This window comes from Lepidothrix coronata, unplaced genomic scaffold (genome assembly GCF_001604755.1).
Source record: "Lepidothrix coronata isolate B3197 unplaced genomic scaffold, Lepidothrix_coronata-1.0 Scaffold38, whole genome shotgun sequence".
NCBI classification, from domain to species: Eukaryota; Metazoa; Chordata; class Aves; order Passeriformes; family Pipridae; genus Lepidothrix; species Lepidothrix coronata.
The window spans coordinates 1,349,368-1,368,716 of record NW_016690218.1 but is presented as its reverse complement, the minus strand read 5'-3'; the positions used below and the strand labels follow the sequence as shown (position 1 = coordinate 1,368,716).

At 38.7% G+C, this 19,349-nt stretch overlaps 1 protein-coding gene across 10 annotated transcripts in view; it reads right to left on the bottom strand.

The window, feature by feature from the left end:
• The window catches only part of CDC42BPA (CDC42 binding protein kinase alpha), a 186,460-nt gene that overhangs the window by 123,961 nt on the left and 43,150 nt on the right, over positions 1-19,349 (bottom strand). For all 10 annotated transcript variants that reach the window (XM_017812837.1, XM_017812838.1, XM_017812847.1 and 7 more), the window contains exon 3: positions 1,884-1,975. In XM_017812837.1, the coding sequence (XP_017668326.1) occupies positions 1,884-1,975 (92 nt within the window). The remainder of the gene's footprint in view (positions 1-1,883; positions 1,976-19,349) is intronic.

The following is a 19,349-nucleotide window of genomic DNA, read 5'->3' as shown; positions in this document are numbered from 1 at the left end:
AAGCTAGTAAGAAAATTTAACATATATCCTTCCAAATATTTATTAAGTCCTACTTTAGGAACATAAAAACCCAAACATTTTCACTGAAAGAACTTCAGTTTTTCCCTTACTGAACATTTTGACAATTAAGTAGAGTCATGCTATCCTCAGATAAGGAATTAGAAAGAAACACTGTTCCTAGAAGAGGAGAACTAACCAATTACACAGACTGTCCCCAGAAGAGGACAGGGAAAGTTACATTCTCACTATTTATGGGATGATTCACCACAAAGAACTTCCTGAGAAAGAACTATGGTTTCTTTGTGGTTTAGCGGTTGTGGTGTTTGATGCTGATTTAGCAGACAAAAATTACTTCTCTTATAAACAGAATATAAGGCAGGTTTCACGTATGATCCTTCTGACAAGGAAGCACCAATATCAGCAATTTTCCCTATATTTAACACAGTTTGTACATGAACTCAGCTGCAGCTCCTGTGGTAGCACTGACAAAGGCTGATCTTTTAAGCAGAAGTGTTTACATCAAAATGGAGATTGCAACATTCTTTGTGGCAGAGGTTTAGACTAAAGATAAATTATCCATGAGTAACTTCAGCCTTCAGCCTCCTTTATAAAGAAGCTTTACTCCAGATGGAGCAAAACCAAGAGTGCTAAAGTAGCTAAATAAATACAACTCTTTTTTTGTTATTTTTACAGCTGCCCAATGATTACATTTGCACGTAAGCATCAGAGTATGTAGTGACACACACTACAGTACAAATTACTGTTCCTTACATACTACCTGTAGGAGCCTACTCTTCCATAATCACAGACTAGTAAAGACCAATTTTCACACACGATGCAAACATGTAAGTGAACCTGAAACCAACTCTTCTCCGTTGCAAGCCAGAGCCTCCAGAGATTCTCTCTTACCAAAGAGAACTTCCATTTCCAAAGGCAATGAAGACATTGATCAGAAAATCTTTTCTCATTCTTAGGGTTTCAGTTCACATGTATTTTTGACAGTATGGAGTACCTACTGCAGAAGCTTTACACACTACCCACATCTGCAGTATATCTGGCTATGAAAAACTCAGGGCACTGTTGTACACCAAATTGTTCTTCCTAAAAGCACAATGTCCTGCATGAGAAACAAAGCTCATGCACCCAAAATAATTAAGAAAAAGGGGCAGAAAACTAACATTTATTTACTAAAGTTTCCTCAACCTAGTGATCGACAGCCTTAGCTGACAACTTCAAATAAGAAGTGGCTTAATCAGAAGCAGCAAAAAATTGTATAGTTTGATAGTGGTAAGTGACTACTGAAAAAGAAACCAAAATCTGCTAAAGCCTTCAAAATAAATGCAGGAAAAATATTCAAACATTCATTAAGAATAGGAAACTAAATGACAGGAAAATAGAGATTTCTCTATGTTCCTAAAATGTCACTATCAATAACTGGTTATTTAAGCTGCTGAAAACTATTAGTACTGTAATATATTATATACATAATATATAGTATATACTGGAACAGTACTATGAAGTACTATTTAGTTATTAGAAAGATTAGGAATTACTAGATCTTTATACCATCAGTAACTCACCGGCCTCAACCTACTGGCTGGAAAGAATTACAGTCAAGGAAATGATTTATCATCAGACAGTCAAAACATGGTTTTTTGATCCATGTGAACTTCTCTCAAAATTTACAAGACTTAAAAGAGCTGTCAAAGAATATATAAATCAAAATGTCCTTGCATCAAACATTAGGTGGGCCTACAATATCCATTATGGCTAAATAATGTAAAAACCTGTACACTAGTGTATTACTATTATCTGTCTTCTCCTCAGTGTTGCAGATTTGCAAGAGTACTATTCACACCCTTCCACCTCCTTCACATACATACCTCCCCAAAGGCTCCTCGACCAATCACCTTCAGGATCTCAAAATCTTCTTTATGTAGTCGCATCTGTTTGACTTTAGATGTAAAAGGTTTGGCTGAAAAAAAAGGAAAAAAAAAATCAATCATTAAAAAAAACCCCCGAAACAACAACCCCCACAAAATCAAAAAACAAGGTAACAGTAACATAAAATAGATGGAATCAAAGCCCCCAAAACAATGGACTTTTTGCTTATACCTATATTCCCTACTGTAATATAATGAAGTTTAAAGCTAGAAATAATGACGAGTAAAAACTAAGCCAAAACAGCTGTGAGAAAAAGTTTATGAAGTAAGCTTGCTTTTGCCTTTTTTTTTTTAATTTAAAAAAATATTGTATTCACTGAACATTGTATTCATTGAATACAATACTGTATTCAATGAAAAATTAAAATGTTGATGAATGGTAACTGTAAGGGCAATATTGGCCTAGATGATGTATCATGTAAGTATTTTTGAAGACTACTTCTTCAAGATAGGGGACACTTAATAGTCAGTTCTTGGCTTCTGGAAGAAGAGTTGTACTGGAGACATTAACAGGTTGAGTGAAGAAACTGAATTTGTTAATAAGCTTCATTTCCCTCTTATTTTCCCCCTGTTAAATTATCTTTCAAAGCAGTAAGTCCAACAACTCTGTGTTCCAGACAGGTAACCCCTGTGTTCTTTGCAATAAAACAGTATCAGGAGGACTGCTCCCCTCCTTCAGCCCCATTTAGCACTACAATTAACCAGTCCTGCTTCATTAATACATGCTCTCTGCCTGCATGCAAAACATCCAAGTTACTGATAACTCCACCTCAAAACCTACATAACACAATCTCTGGCAAAAAGAAAAAATTAAAACTTCAAATAATTAAGAAGAAAAAGGAGTTCTTTTTAAAATTATTGTTTAAAAATCACTGATACAGATAATCTATCATTCAACTCAGAAATCTGATATTAATATTCACTTCAAGGCACTACAGCATCCTTGTCCAAAAGCCTACTGTCTACTATTCAGCAAAGCAATTTTATAAACTAAGTCAAGACACAAGCTACTTGTAGTTTTAATACCTAGAAATCCCCAAAAAACTTTTTTTATCCTAGTCCTTAAAGTAGCATTGTAAATCATGTCTGAAAAACAACTCCACAAAAATGCAGAGTCTTACATTTGTCCTGTTAAGCAATCCAGCACACTTCTACTAACATTAGTGGGACAATGGATTAAACCCTTCAAAAATCTCACAGGTTCCAAAGCCTGAACTCAGACTATTTTTCTAAAATTTCTCAGATGCCAGAAATCAATTCTCTACCAGGAGTTACATCTGTTATAACTACAGAAACATCCAGGGCTTAGGTCCAAATAGTAAAGATACAGCCATACAACACTGAAATTTTCACTTTAACGATACTTTTACTTTACCTTTATAAATAAATCTGTTCAAAATATTTGTTTATACAACCAAAATACAGGTTTCATATTGCATTTTAAACACTTCCAAAATGTAATTTAAACAGAAGTATATTACTCAAGTTCACAGAGATTCGCCAAACTTTCAATTATTCTTTTATCCCTTAAAAGGAAGGTCTTGCAATAGAAAAAGTAAGTGATAAGAAAATGTACTGCCTTACTTGGACAGCCTCAGCTGTAGCGTACTAAGTGATTGAATACAAATATTAATACTACTGACAAATACTACTGAACAAATTAAAACAAGCCATTAGGGCCTTTTAACTTGAAAAACAACTGATTGAAAACAAACATGCAGTTCTCAACTTCAACATTTTTTGACCATTATAGGCCTGGCTAGAGTACAAGGCAAAATATCTTGCTAACAAGCAACAGCATAGCTGTTTAAACCACAAAGCTCTTCCTCACTTTATATTCCAAGGAAAGGCCTGTCATTCTTTAATTATTACATTCTGAAATCTTCCAAGGTTCCCATAGGGACACTGGAAAAATAAACATCACTATAACTACTTCAATAAAACACAGCTGACAAAAATAGGTTTGGAGTAGGTTTAATGATTTGCAGTATCAGCATTAGTGGAAAAGTTTGCAAACCCTCCTCTAATTTTTTTATCTCTAGGAAAAGAGATGTCAATGTATAGTAAAGCAGTTTTATGAAGAAAGATATATCCCTAGGGGAAAAAAATGAAAATTTTTTTTAAAAAAAAAAAGGTGGGAAGAAGAATTGCCCTAGGAATGTGCCCCAAATAGCTTGTTCCAAAAAAGGTCAATTTGCTTTATCATCAATGTTGTTTGTCTGCTGCGCAAACATCTGCTGTTCTTGTGGCAACAGCAATGTTAAGTGCAGAAAACTTGGCCTAGTCTGGGTCTTGGAAGGCCTGTCTTCAGACAGCCGTGTCATACATCCAGCCTTCCAGACAAGGAGGTGAACAGGCAGACTTTTTGCAACTGGTCTGGCAATGTCACACAGGCCGTTACAAAGGGAGCAAAGTGTCAGGCCAGGGAACAGGTCTTCAAAGTGCAACGTGCTCCAAGGGGTCCCTGAAAAGCAGCTCTGCTAAAACAAACAGGTACGAGTTCTCCCCTGTTTACATCCCCATCTCCCTAAAGAGAATCAGCATGGAGTTAACAGAACACAACATCCTCTTTTTCAGCAGGAGCTGCGGTTTCCTTGATCATAGATACCAGAGGGACACACTGTCTTTGCAGTTTTTTGAGAGCAAAAGGCAGTATGAGCATTTATTTCCTTTGGTACTTCATTCAACCTACAGAAATACACAGTGGCATAGATGATTTTTTTCTACATGCACATCTCTTTTCAAGGTCGCTAGCCATGTGTGATACAGATTAAGGTCCAGCAGCTTGCTGTGCCAAATAGAACTCTTCCTCCTCCAAATGAGGAGTAAGAGGGGGCAGCATGTCCCTTGGCTCTTCCTAGAATTTCAACTCAGCAGGAATTGAAGTTCATTATATAAAAGTTTCAAATTTGGCAATTCTCTATGACCACAAGTCATACACAGTGTTTATGGAGGAGGCTACTCCAAAAAATATTCCATGTTGCTATCAATCTCTGTGGAGGAGACGGATAGATAAGACTTGACCTATAAAAACTGTTCTGTGAAAACACTTGGCCACTCCACCTGGCCGATACTTCCAATCTAACCCTGCCTGGGAAAACTGCACCACCACCCTCTTGGCAAGATTCCTTTCACTTATTCAACCAATTAAACACGTCAAGAAAAACCAATCTCCCAATTCACCCTCAGGGTAACCAATGTCTTGATGTAGTAAGATAAGCTGCATTTTCAAACAAGGTGAACCTGTCATGACTATTCCTTCAATGTATTGAAGTCTCCATAGGTCCTTCCCCACATTTTATGTTCTAGCCATTCATTCCACTTATGCTTATAACACACACAATAAAATTCAGTAAAAGGAGACTATTACAAGTGTTAGAAATTTAGATTTTTTCCCAGTTGAAATTTAATCAGAACTTCATTAGAAGTAACATGCTAAACACAGAGAAAAAACAGTCAGGAAGACTCTATCTGCCAAGCCAGGCATGCAGAGGAACATATGTTCTACCCCCTGGCCCTGAAAAGGAGGATTTTATTACAATTACAACAACCATCCAGCAGAAGAGAGGCAAAACAATGGGTTCTGCAGTAGTGACATTGAGCTTCAACAGTCTGTTTATCATATTTATGTGGGAGGGAAGCAGTTACTAGCATTACTTACAGCACATTTAATTTAATTTAAACACAGAGGTTAATTTTCAAACTCTCAGAGATAAAAGTCCACCTCCAGAAGAGCTGACACGGGGACTACAGCAACGTGGTTTATAGCCCAATATAGTTTAATACCATGATTACACCGAACAACATCAAAATACCAAAACAGCACTATTGGATGCTTTACTTGCAAAGTTAGTTTCATACTCCTGTCTTTCTCTCCCTCCAGCTCCAAGCTTTTGTCTGCAGAGCTTGGGCAGGCCAAGCCCTAGAATTCAGACTTTTCAAGGCTAACCTGCTGGCAGAAGAGAGGAGCTAGTCATGAGCTCCTTCCTCTTCTTCCCTCACCTGCTAGTACCCCTTCCCCTCCCCAGCACAGAGCTGCTGTAGGCATGGGCTGAAAAGAACCCAAGTGAGATGAAGGTCATGTTGACTGTTAAAGAAAGTGCTGCAGACTTGGTGCAGCAATTGGAATGGGTCCCCACAACTTATTTAAATAGAAAACAGGACAATGTTTAGGAATTCCTCTTGGTGTCTCACTGATGCAATACTTGCTTTTGAATAAACAGGCTGGTTAACTCTGCTAAGATGGAAGACACTGTACTGCTGACTGCCAGGTTGCAGTAAGATATCCATATCTTACTTCCCAAAGGAATTACAAAACATGCTTCCTTAGTGATCCAGGTATCCCCACAGCAACCCAGCATTCTGCTCACTGCATTGTTCAATGTAAAATGCCACATCAAGCCAAAGATATAGAAATTAAAAGCTGTATCCACCAGAATTGTCAACAGCAATGGTGAAAGTTCATTATCACAGAATCACAGGATATGCTGAATTGGAAGGGACCCATCAGGATCAGAGTCCAACACTCAGCCCTCCACGGGATCACTCCCAAGAGTCGCACCATGTGCCCAAGAGTATTGTCCAAACACTTCTTGGACTCTGTCAGGCTTGCTGCTGTGACCACTTCCCTGGGGAGTCTGTTCCAGTGCCCAACCACCCTCTGGGTAAAGAGCCCTGACACAGCTTCAGGCCACTCCCTCAGGTTCTGTCACTCATCACCACAGAGAAGAGATCAGTGCCTACCCCTGAAGGAAACAAGTCGGAAAAGAAAACAACCACCATGGGAAACTAGTTGCTTGCCATTTCAAGACAAAGCCCCCTTTCCTTCACTAGCTAAAAATAATTATTAAAATACATACAGAGCTTTACCACACAAAGGAGAAAAAACACATAACCTAAGAGATTGTCACTTAACTGAATCCAGAAGGCTCTCTAATTCTTCCTAGTGCTGTCCTGGGGGGGGGGGGGGAAGAAAAAACTCCCAACAATAAACAAATGAACAAACAAAAAACCCCACAACCCCCTCCCAAAAACCCCCAAACTAAATGACCACAAACCCAAAGCAAAATAATGCATTGACAGTTCCGTTTTTAAAAGCATTCTGCAGTTTTGAAATTTCTGCTAAATTCCTGAAAGGAACTTAACAAGTGTTTCTATTTTACAGGCTCAGTCCAAATCTGAAGTATTTATTTTCCACTGGTTTCTGTCAGCTGTGACTATGAAGTGTGTAAATAGCATTTTTGAGTTAAGACAGACCATAACTGAAGGTTTCAAAAAACTCCGGAAAGGAAGTGTGAGAGAAAACTACTCCCAGAATAAACAGTATTTCTCAAAACAAAGTGGAAATAATTGACAATCAGCAAGGCAGAACTGCTTAAAGCCTAATCTGAGAGGAGATGGAAAAGAAATCTCTCCTCTCCACCCACTTAAGGTTGGCAGAACAGTCTAAGAAAGCTTAGGCTGCCAACTCTCCAGAGGAAATCAGGATGAAACACTGTAGTCAACAGCGATAGCAGCTGAACCACAGAACATTTGTTAAGGCAATGTAAAAAATAAAAGCCACAAATACCCTTCTCAGTTTTAACAGTTAAGATTCATTTTTCACTCCCTCAGAACATTTTTAACATGTTTTTCCTGAGGAACAGTTAAGTGCCAACATCTGTAAGTACAAGTTAAGAATCTGGCATTTTCCAAGAATGAGAAGCATGTCCACAGATTCCCGTACTACGGTGTAGAACAGACACGATATTTTGGATCGTAACGTGTTTGCACTTAAGTCAAGTAGAGACCATCCAGACATCTTTGGCTACAGCTACCACAAAATATTCTTCAACAGGAACTTTAAAATCAGAGAGAAAAATAAAATATCTTTCCCAAACAATCGAGAGTAGTTCTGTTTTTTCATTTCCCAGACTCAGATGAAAAATAATCCCTTCGTTCCTGAAACACCCACTGCAGATCTGGACAGCGCTTCCATACCACATCAAGATATGGCCATTATTGTTGCATATTACCATTCTTTCCTGTCCCAAGAATTTCAGTAAAGCACCCTATGTTTAAATATTATTATACTAGCCAGCAAAGTGAAATATTGAACTTTAATTCATGCTGCTGTGGACTGGAATTCTGAAGCAAGATTTAACTGACCGTGCTACAAGACTCCTGTTCCACCTAATAAAGAGGGTGGAAATGCTCTGGGAGAAAGTCAAGAGCAGACAGGAAATAAGTTTTGTGATATTTAAAAACCCTGAAAGGCTAACAAAGGAGAAGGAAAAAGGTGGTCTTAGGCTTACAAAGCAGAACACTGCTTAGACTCCATCCCTCATGCTGTCATAGAGCTGTAAACAAGTCAATTAAAATCACACTTCTGACAGTCAAGCTTGAACTTCACACCTTCCTCAATATCTGACATGCAACTCAATACGCTGGTATTTGACTGCCAAAAAATGCTGGACATTTAAGCTGTAAATAAAATCAATCATACCTGTGCTTAGAATTACTAAATGTTCCGAAAAGTCAAAATAAACCAGGCATCAAAAATGAATACTTTAAGTAAAATTCTTAGTTCCTCAAAGTTATTTTTTATTACGTAAAGCAGAGATAACACCTTCTAATCTGACTAGGCTCTTGAAAAAGAGCTGTTTGTGGAACACTGTGTGTTGATGAATATCAGAGAAAAAAATCTAATATTGTGCAATAAAAAGAGTGCGCAACCACACTTCAATGAGAGGGGAAAAAAAAAGAAAAAGGAAAAAGGAATGACTTGTGTGTCAAGTAACAGTACTCCACTGTAAAGACCAACTATTTTTTATGACCACAGCAGAGGCCTGAAATATGTACTCTCTAAAGTACTTGTGGAGGCATCATTAATTCCATCATTTCCTTTGTTCCACATTTATGGTTTTGCATCCCTAATTAAAGAATTGTTCAATATATATTATATTTATAATCCAAATAATCCTCTCAATGAAAAAAAAAAAGGAAATTAATCCTCTCTAGAAATTCTGCTGTATGCTGTAGTAACACAGAAGTGTTTTACCAGAAGAAAGCTAGCAACTTTGGTCCACAGAACACGGGCATCCAGTACATGACCCTCACTCACTGAAGGACCAGTGCTGCAGGCTGTCACTTTCTTCATGGGCCAGCACTAAAAAAGGCGCCTGCTCAGCTTCCCAGGTATTTCACAGCACTGTAAGAGTCTCTGTTTCTGAAGCTACAGAAAGAAGGATACTAAGGGATGCTCAAGCACCAGTAAAATATTGCACTCTGCCTTACGCTGCCTTCTCTTGCCTCTCACAAATACACGATCCAGTTTCACCTCTTGTCTGCTGTGACTCCTTATCCCAATGCTTTCCTTCTCAACTACTCAGTTCTAACCTCTCCCACAAGACTCATCATCCAGTATCACTCTGTCCTGTCCCCACACTGCCTTGCCACTTTACGGGATGGTTTCTGCCCACACTGTCCGCAATTTTCTCCACATCTGTGCCAATGTAGTGGGTTTCTGTGGCTGGGTTTTGGTACAGGGAGGGGGTGGCTACAGGGGTGGCCTCTGTTAGAAGCTGCTAGAAGCTTCCCCTGTCCAGCAAAGCCAATGCCAGCCAGCTCCAGGATGGGCTTCCTGTCCCTGGCCAAGGCCAAGCCAATCAGGAGTGATAGTAAAGCCTCTGTGATAAAATATTTAAGAACAGAAGGTTGTTGCGCAGAAAAAATTCCAGCCAGGGAAGAGTGGAGTGAGAACATGGGAATAACAAGGTGGACACCAAGGTCAGTGCAGAAGGAGGGGAGGAAGTGCTCCAGGAGCTGGAGCTGAGGCCCCTGCAGCCCATGGTGCAGACCCTGGTGGAGCAGCTGTGCCCCTGCAGCCCAGGGAGGACCATCAGGGTGCAGAGACCCACCTGCAGCCCATGGGGAGCCCATGCTGGAGCAGGTGGATGCATGAAGGAGGCTGTGACCCCGTGGGAGCCCAGGATGGAGCAGGGTCCTGCCCGAGACCTGCAGCCCATGGAGAGGGAAGCCCACACTGGAGCAGGTTTTTCCCAGTGGGGGACCCACATCAGTACAGCTCATCTGTGAAGGACTGCACCCCATGGAGGAGTGACCCACGGGACAGCACTTTGGGAAGAACTGCTGCCCAAGGGATAGATTCATGCTGGAGAGGTCCATCAAGGACTGTCTCCCGTGGGAGGGACCCCACAGGAGCAGGGGAAGGATTCCTGTCCCTGAGCAGTGGCAGAAACAACAACTGACTGTAACCCCCATTCCCTGTCCCCCTGCACTGCTGGGAGGGAGGAGGGAAAACATGGAAGGAAGAAGGGGTGAGGGGAAGGTGTTTTTAAGATTATTTTATTTCTCACTCTTTTGCTTTATCCTGTTAGAAATAAACTTAAGTACGATCCTCACTTTGAGTCTGTTTTGCTCGTGAAGGTAATCAGTAAGTGGCTTCTCCCAGCTCTTAACTCATGAATCCGTAGCTGGTTTTTTTCTCTCCTCTGTCCAGTTGCAGAGGGAGAGTGAGTGACTTAGTGGGTACCTGGCATCTGGCCAGGGTGAACCCAATACAACCTCACATCTGCTTTTTGTATCAGTCTGCTCATGCCTATTTCTCTATCTCCAGGCCCCCATCCCATTGCCCCACCTGTCACAGAAGCCACCATGAGCAAAGTTCTGCTAGTTCTCTAATTTCTTACTTGTCCTTTCAAACTCTGGTCTACCCAGCTGGAGTCTCTCCTGAAGTCCTAGTTTCCACAATGATGCCCTGCCACAATCCTTTCTCAAATTCCTTGATGCATTTTCTTTTACAGTCACTAGTCTTGAGTGCCTTCACTTTTCATTAAATTGTGATTAACAAGAAAGGACTAGAGCTACACTACATCATCCAGTCTTCCTTTTCCTTCAGAATTTTCATTAAAGGAAATATATATAAAGCAAATATATTGAGGTCAGACATTTGACTTTCTGCTGATACTGAGAGTTTCATTACATCCTTATATGAGCAACTAACACTATTAATTTTCAGTTTGGAGGAAGAAAAAAGCTATAAAAGCTCTGTAAAACTGAAAGTACTTTTAATTTCTTTAAATTAGTTAAAGGATACGCTCTAATCCTTGTGAGAAGGAGGGTGATCAGACTCCACAAACTCTCCTCTAAAATGACTCATGTGTGCAGCCATGTATTCCTAGCGTACATTTACACTCGGAACTTGCCAAAATGCACACCTGTCAAGTCTCACACAGCACACGAATCGTTTGAGTCCTGTCTCTCCCTCCTCCTTTACGGTGTTTTTACTCCCAAATTCTCTGCACATCCCTGCAGACACTTCCCACCAAGTGGCAAGGGCCTCACAGAAGGCCAGTATTGCAGCCAAGCTCAAACAGCAGGCAAATTCTTCTTCAGGATGTTACAGGCTGGTGCCCACTGTATGAACAAGAACATATAACAATATACTTTTACACAAAATATTCTTTAAAAGCAGGGCATAAACCTGCTCCTAAGCACTTCATATCCTGTGGGTTTCACTGACACTTGTTTATATTTGCATTGCAACAGAGCTCAAAAGCCCCAAGCAGAGCTTGAAACCTTCTACAAATGCATACAATTACACTCTTAATTCTGCCCTTATAGACAACATTTGAAATGTAAGATGTTATATGAAGCCCTGCATTCATGACATTAAACCAAAGTTCAAACATTAAAATAAAGCTGAAAATTCAGAAAAGCAAGAATAACTTTCATATAATGTAGGTCAAATGGAAATACTAAAAACTGTAGTGAGTACGAACTTAGTGTCATGTGAAGGAATTTTGCCTAGGTTAAAATAATATATGTCTCCATGACTTTGTATTCAAATTTCAAATTCCCAGTCACAAAACAAGAAGAAACACCCTTCCTATGTCCACAGAAATTCTTCCAGTTCCACAGCTTAAGTTCCCACTCCACACATACCTCACACCATTTTAATGCCACCACCCTATATTATTTCTACTGTAAGAACTGCAAGCTACCCATTTGCTTGCTCCTTGTATTCAAGCTGGGTTCATAATTGCCTGGTTCTTTTGCATTGACACAATGACAAAAAGACTGTAATTCTAAAAGAATGTGACATTAAGTCATGTTCCAAGAACTCTTCTTAGTTTTGTGACACTTCAGGGAATTATGACTTCAAGAGTAGCCCTTTATCAAACCAAGCATACTCCTTTAAAGGTCTTCAAAAATCCTAGAACTTCAGCACTCTTTCAGAGTTACCTTAAAACTGATGCAATTGAAATAAAAAAATAATTAATCATTTGACAATTCAGTACCATTAGAATGTAAATTGCCTATAAAAAACTTGATTTGGCCCACTTGAGAATAAAGGCCATATCATAACTCTTAAGTACCTAGCTGTGCACCAGATCCGGCACTCTATTTCTCAACTACAATCATCTTTGCTTTCTTCCTGATTAAGTGATCACTGTAAAATAATGCTGATTAAGATATTTTTATTTTGACCGCAGTTCACCTCACGGCAATTTTAATAATTTTATTGCAAAAAAAGATCAACAATCCCCATTAATATAAATCAAACTTTGAACAGAATCTGCATTTCGAAGGTGACAAATATATTTCCCAACACCTGTAACCACCCTACAGCAAACATTTTCTGGAAGGAGTAAGTTCCCACATAAACCACCTACATCTGTGAGCACACACACACATGTGCCAGAGATTCTTGCACCACACCCCTTTTTGCTTTGATCCACACCTCCTTTGTATCACTAAGGATGCAGTAAAGAGTAATTCTAGAACCCAAAGCACTGATGGATCTAGCTATTTATGAAACCTAAAAAAAAAAAACCTTTAACCTTACTTTTCTATTCAGTTTCTTGGTCCTGTTTTTACGCACTCTTATGCTTTTATTATCTAAACATAGAATGTTTTCAAACCATCCTTTAAGGGCATACTGCTTCAGATGGAGCCTTCAGAGTTCCTAATGAATCAAGTGAAGGGATTCCCTAGTGGTACCATCTGAACTGACTTTCATCAGTCAGTGTCCCCATGAACAACAAGTCAGAAATAAGAGACACCTCAAAACCATGTACTCTTACATACATGTATTTGCAGGTCTGAGACTAAATTAAGAGTAATCTTTGAATCTTACCCCCTATAGTAATGCAAAGTTGTACTGCTGTATGCCTGTTATGATATGTACGTAGATAAAAGCATTTGCTTACTAGTACACTGATGAAAGGTAATTTTTCTATGACAATACAGTAAATTTATAACAGGATACAATTATTTGGTTTTATTTATCAGCTAAAGTTAAAAAGAGGAGGCAGCAAGTTAAATTAACAATCTTTCTCTAAATGAACGATTGCTTCAGTTTCAAAGGATAGACTAACCAAAGAGAACCATTAGGATCAATAAAAACTGTTCTTCATCTTCAATTTAAAGACATATTTTCAACATTTTTTGAGGTTTTTTCCCTAAATGCAGACAGGAGAGGTGGTCTTGTATGCATCTGATGCACTGGACAAAAAGTTTCGCAAGTTGTGATCCTAAATACATAAAATACTCACTGAGTTCTGAAAATTCTTTGAATGCTTTTACCCAAGTTTTATCTCAAAAGTCTTGTTTATTAGAAACTTGAAAGGAAGAGCCATGACAAGACATAGCACACACAAACAAGTTTGAGATAAGTAATGGGATAATAAGGAAGTTGGACACGTTTTCAGAAGAGCATGGAACAGAAATTCATTAATTTCTATACAAAAGTAGCAGGAGAGAAAGAGTCATTTAGTTACCTCAATCCAGTAACCACACTTCAAAAGAAGGTAACATACACAAATTTTAGTTATGCTTAAAATTTTTAAATATTCTTAGTCTGGATACTTCATAAAAATACTTAAATGGAAAGTGCACTCTAATAAAAATAGATTCCACTTACAGGTAATAAGACATTTTGCAAATATAAATCATAATTAAGTCATAAGCAAAACGAATGCTAGGAATTCATTACTTTTCACTCTGAAATTAGTTTATAGAAGGTTTGTTCTATGAAAAAACGACTTGCAGTGAGGTGAATTCACAGCTCACTTTTCCCAATGTCATCTTGTTTCACAGATCACAAAAGAGCAAGTGAATGGAAGCAAACATCTATTTTTAGTATGGATAACTTACGTTATATGACCACTTTGTTAATCATTTCATCATCTTGCCCTGTTCAGAAAGAATCCTCAGTTCAAATACCCGGTCATGACACCTTTTCTTCCTCTAGACTTGAGCAACATATTAAATTAGTGCAAGCTTAACAACAGTGTGAAAGATGGTCAAAACTTTCTGAAATCTGAACCCTACGAATTTCTAACACTTACCCACATGAAAACAGTACCAAAATACTACTACTAAAAATGAAATTTAATCATAATGAAGCATCAAATAAATATATGGCAGTATTCATATTTGAAAGTATGGTTTATGAGTGCATCTCTCCATCCAGTTGATAAACAGAGCTTGTTACTCTTAAACCTTTCTCGACAAATGGGTCAAGTCCCAGGCCAAATCTAAATCACTTCCATAATAACACAGTGCACTCCCTACCTATTACAAAAAAACATGAGAACTGTAACATTTCCCTTCACACACTCTGAACGTTCGTGTTTTTTTTCTGATCTCAAATCCTTAGGAAAGTATGGCAACTCCTGCTCTCATTAACACCTATTTTTATATTCTTAGTCTGTATTTACTCAGAAGTCACCACAAATCATTCCTACTAGTTTTAGTTTGGCTTCACAACATTGCTTTTAAAAAAACCCCACACAAAACATAATCAAAACCAAAACAAAACAACCCCCCACCCTTAAATTGTTGCTCTCTTTCAAATTCTCCAGTTATATGTTAGCAAGTAAAATTGATTTCTAAAACTAATGGTCAATTGTAAGGAAAAAAATCAGCATTCATATGCCATACGTGCAAGAATTCTAAATGCATTTCCCCCCAACAACTCTTGATTGAACTCATCCACAACTGATACCTTTTCATACCTATCTATACACTACCAACTTTCTATTCTATATTAATACTTCTTCCAACCCAAATCTTTCTCCATTTATCATAAAAATGTAATGTTCAATTGATTGTTTAGATATTCTCAGTTTAATCTCAAAATGCATTCAAAAACCATCTGTACAACAAGAAACACACACCTGGAAAACCTGAACTCAGTCCAGATATAGAAACTACTGCAGGCAACTTTGAACAGTATTCATTCAGAGGAAATGGGCTGCTTATCTAACTGCCTAAATGGAAAGGACTCTTTCACACAATAAGGTATTTTGGGATTATTTTCTTGTTATTTTTGAAATAATGATGGCACATAAATTAAAAATTTTACATCCAGCAGCAAACGGAAAGCTGGTATTTACAATAGCCATTGTGTACACAGTCCATAAAAAGGAAACAAACCAGAAGGGCAGAATGCAGTCCTTACAAAGACCTGTAACAGAGGGGGTATTCAGAAACATTTGGGTTTCGTCCTCTAGATTTACAACTGCTCTCAGATACATGTGGATTAATAAATAAATTAATAATTTTGACTAGGCAATGTCACCACCAACAAAACCATTTATGCATAAATATAAGGAAATTGCTGTCAGGAAGGTGACACAGATTCAAAAGACACAACACTCCTGCAGTCACAGTATGTGTCTGCATCCAGATCTCCTCATAATTTCTACACATCACCTGACTTGAATCAGATATGATTAAGCAGAGATGTTTCAAAGACAATTCACTTTTTGCATGCTCTGCAAAGGTAGGTGGGTGGCAGGAGAGACTCCTAAACCCACACAGCCTACAACAGCATCCCTTTACTTCCTAATTACAGGGCAACTCCATGGGAACCAGCCACAGGGGCGGGAGCAGACATCTTCCCCTACAGGTGCTGTACTTGTGACAAAACATTTAATTCAGGGACTCCAGTCAACCACAAGGCACCATTAACAGGAAACCACGCTTTACTAGTCACTTCTGCTCACAAAATTACTCCTTAGGGTTTGCTCTTTTCCTGCGTTCTGGCGTGTTTTTAATCGAGAGTCTATGCACAGATTCCTCGTGTAGCCAGCAGATACAACTACTTGAGAACAGAGTATTCCCTCCAGCTCTTTTGGCACACAGATATTTTAATACAAGGGGGGAAAAAAGGAAACAATAGACAAAATATTTTGCGTGAAGTTTGGGCAACTCCAAGGGTAACAACTTCTCTGATTTATACTTCTTTTGACACACAAATATGGAAAAGATGATTCACGGGAAAGTGGGATCTCACTTTATGAAGCCGAGAAACCTCTCTCAAGAAACCTGACATCCACAGAGTATTTCTTCTAGGAAAATAATTTAATACACATTAATTTGGGAAATTACTGCACTGGGTTCTCAAGATATCTTGGGCCCTTATCCTCATAGGAATGCAAACATTTAACTTCTATTGAAATCAACAGGAAACCTGTGACTGCATCTCTCTGTCCACCTGATGTAAACTGCCAATTTCTGACAAGACAGAACTACAGAGTTGTGACATTTATTTATGTACACATGGGTTCATTACAAAAGAAAGGAAGAGAAAGGATGCTTCAGAGAATGAGAATCAAATATCCTCTTGTGTACTAGAAAGATGTCCATGTCCATAAAAAAGGAGTAATGAATAACAACAACACCCTCAACATCCTCACTCTTCATTTAGTTTGTACTTCATTGCAATTTTTACTTCTTTACATAGAGGGGCAGACAAAACTACAAGGATAGGCAGTTTCTTAATATTATATAATGATCAGAAAAGTTCGAAACATTTATTTTCTTGCTTTTAATTGTGGAGCAAAGTTTAAAATCAAATTACTTTCCTGTCATGTCTTGTGAGTATTTCCAATTAAATTTTTCGCAATCTTTTCATCAAACAGCAACTTACCCACCTAATTTACAATGAAGTTGTTGGGATTTTGAATATCAAAACTCACCCAAAATCAAGCTTTCTCAGACGACTTCTAAAACTCTTGCAAAAGATTCTTTCTACTGCAGTCAGATACTGCATGTTCTAGTCATTCTGATTTTTCCCTAGCTGGGATTTTTTTGTCCTCTGTACTTTTTGCATAAGCCAAGGTGCAGTGCCTCCCCTATGTACCAACCTACAACTGACCAATATTGACTGCAGAGACAAATCTTACTGCTTGCTCCTTTATAACTTTCAAATAATGAACTGCTCAGTACTATTTCAAGTGTCAACAGAATCTCTCGCTCAACACAACAGTTAATTTAAATCAACTACTTCTGTGTGCAAGAAAGGATGGAAAGTGCGTGTTTTAACCCAACATTAGTACTTGATTTAATTTTATTCATGCTCAAAAATGGTGGCATCAATATAATCACAGTAAACTACAAAACCTGCAGAGACAAACGTTTCATCTATACTATGTTGTGGTAGTTCTTTACAAACCTCAGGATAAATGGATGCCTTTATCTTAAAATCCTTTTGAATCTCAAGCAGAAGTCAACTTCAACCCAAGAAACAGTGACTGTCAGTAACTTGGGTTGCTAGTCATTAAAACAGACAACACCTGCTTCAGCTTCTCCTCATTCTTACCAGCTGGCAGTACAGCTTGCCCTGGCTCCATCTGCTAAGCTAAGAGCCACTCATGCTGTAGTGTTTTCCCTGTTTACACTCATTTTAGTACACTTTAGAACAAATGTGAATTCAGTATTTGAGACTAACTGGACTGACAAGTACTTGCTGTCTGAAACAAGGGCAGGGCAGGTTTCCCACAATGTACTGACCAACGTGCCTTATCTGAGTGACATTCCTACAGATAAAGGCATTTCAGCTTTTTTGGCTCAATCAGATAATAAATATCTCTGCTGATACTAATAAAAAGATTAAATAAACAAGAAAATGCATTAGATACACTTCAGTCAGCAAGGCCTAATGAAATTTACTCCCAAGGGCTTGACGAAATAGGGAAAGTAAATTCTGACTCATTTAAACATTCTATTCAAGAACACACAGAGAATGAGCACAGCTCTAGAAGATCCAAGAGAGGCAAAAATAAAGGAAATTTCATTTTTGTAAAATCTAAATTCCACATCCACACCTACCTCCTGAATACATCTGTCCTGCAGCCTTAAAACACCACTGCAGAATTCAAGCTTGACATATGAGTGCCACTGCAGGACATCAACAACTTACTGAAATTAGCAGTCTGAATCACTAGGGGACTGAAAAATGTACACTCTCCAGCTGAAAGTCAACCTATTAACTTCCAACGGTGTATGGTGAAGCATAGTGGGTGGGCTGAAATTTGCTTATAGTTAGCTGAATCCCAGTAAGCAAACAGGCAGCTGCACTCAGAAGGAAGTTATACACTGACAGGGAAATTATGCTAAAGATAAGTGATGGAGTTACAACCAAGCCTAATCCTCATCTATCCTCCTTCCATGACTGTCCACAGATAATAGGGAATAGTCTGTGTTAACTGAACTATCAAAAAATTTATTTTATAGATATATATGTGAGTGTGTGTGTGTACCCACACATATACATATATAAAAATAAGTAAGTTCTACACATATATGTACATTCCACTTAATGGAAATTTCCATGGGAAGGTCATGCCTGCGGGTAACATCAAGTTTCTCAGAGCAATTTATTGCCTCCACGCATATCTCAATTGAAAGGATCACAAAGGGAGAAAAAAATTTCTCAATTTTAGATTTCTTCATGAGCAGCACCATCTGTTTGCTATGGGAGATGCAGAGAACAGCTTGAAACCACCCTGACCCCTCTTGGAGGGACAGCACAGCGAAGCATAAGCAATCCAGAAGGATGCTGGAATGTGCTGATGGTAACTTCCTTCTGCAAGTGATAGAGGAGCCAACAGAGATACTGTGCTGGTCTTGTGGCTTAACCCCAGACAGCAACCAAGACCTTGTTCTAACCAAGAAGGAGGGGCTGGTGGGGAATGTGAAGCTCACGGGCAGCTCTGCCTGCAGTGACCACGAAACGGTGGAGTTTGAGATCCTTTAAGCAGTATATGGATAGTTTTTAATAAGAAGAAAGCCTAAAACCTTCTAAAAGGTTCCTTCCTCTCACAGAAGAGCCTAGATTCCTATGTATCTTAATACAGTTACCCACCACATGAAGATATTTATACATAAGTTATGGAATCCTCTGTGAGAAAAATAATAATAAATAAAAAACCACAACAAAACAACAGATGTCTGAGAAGACCTAAGGATGAGGGCAGCCTTCAAGGAGGTGCTCTGCTTTTGTAAGGCCCCAGTTGAACCCAAGTGCAGTGGAGGCAGTTTTGAAGTACCCTAAACAGACTCCTCCCACTCAGCCTGTACTGTGGTCTGGGGAGTGAAGGAAGTGTAAGTTTA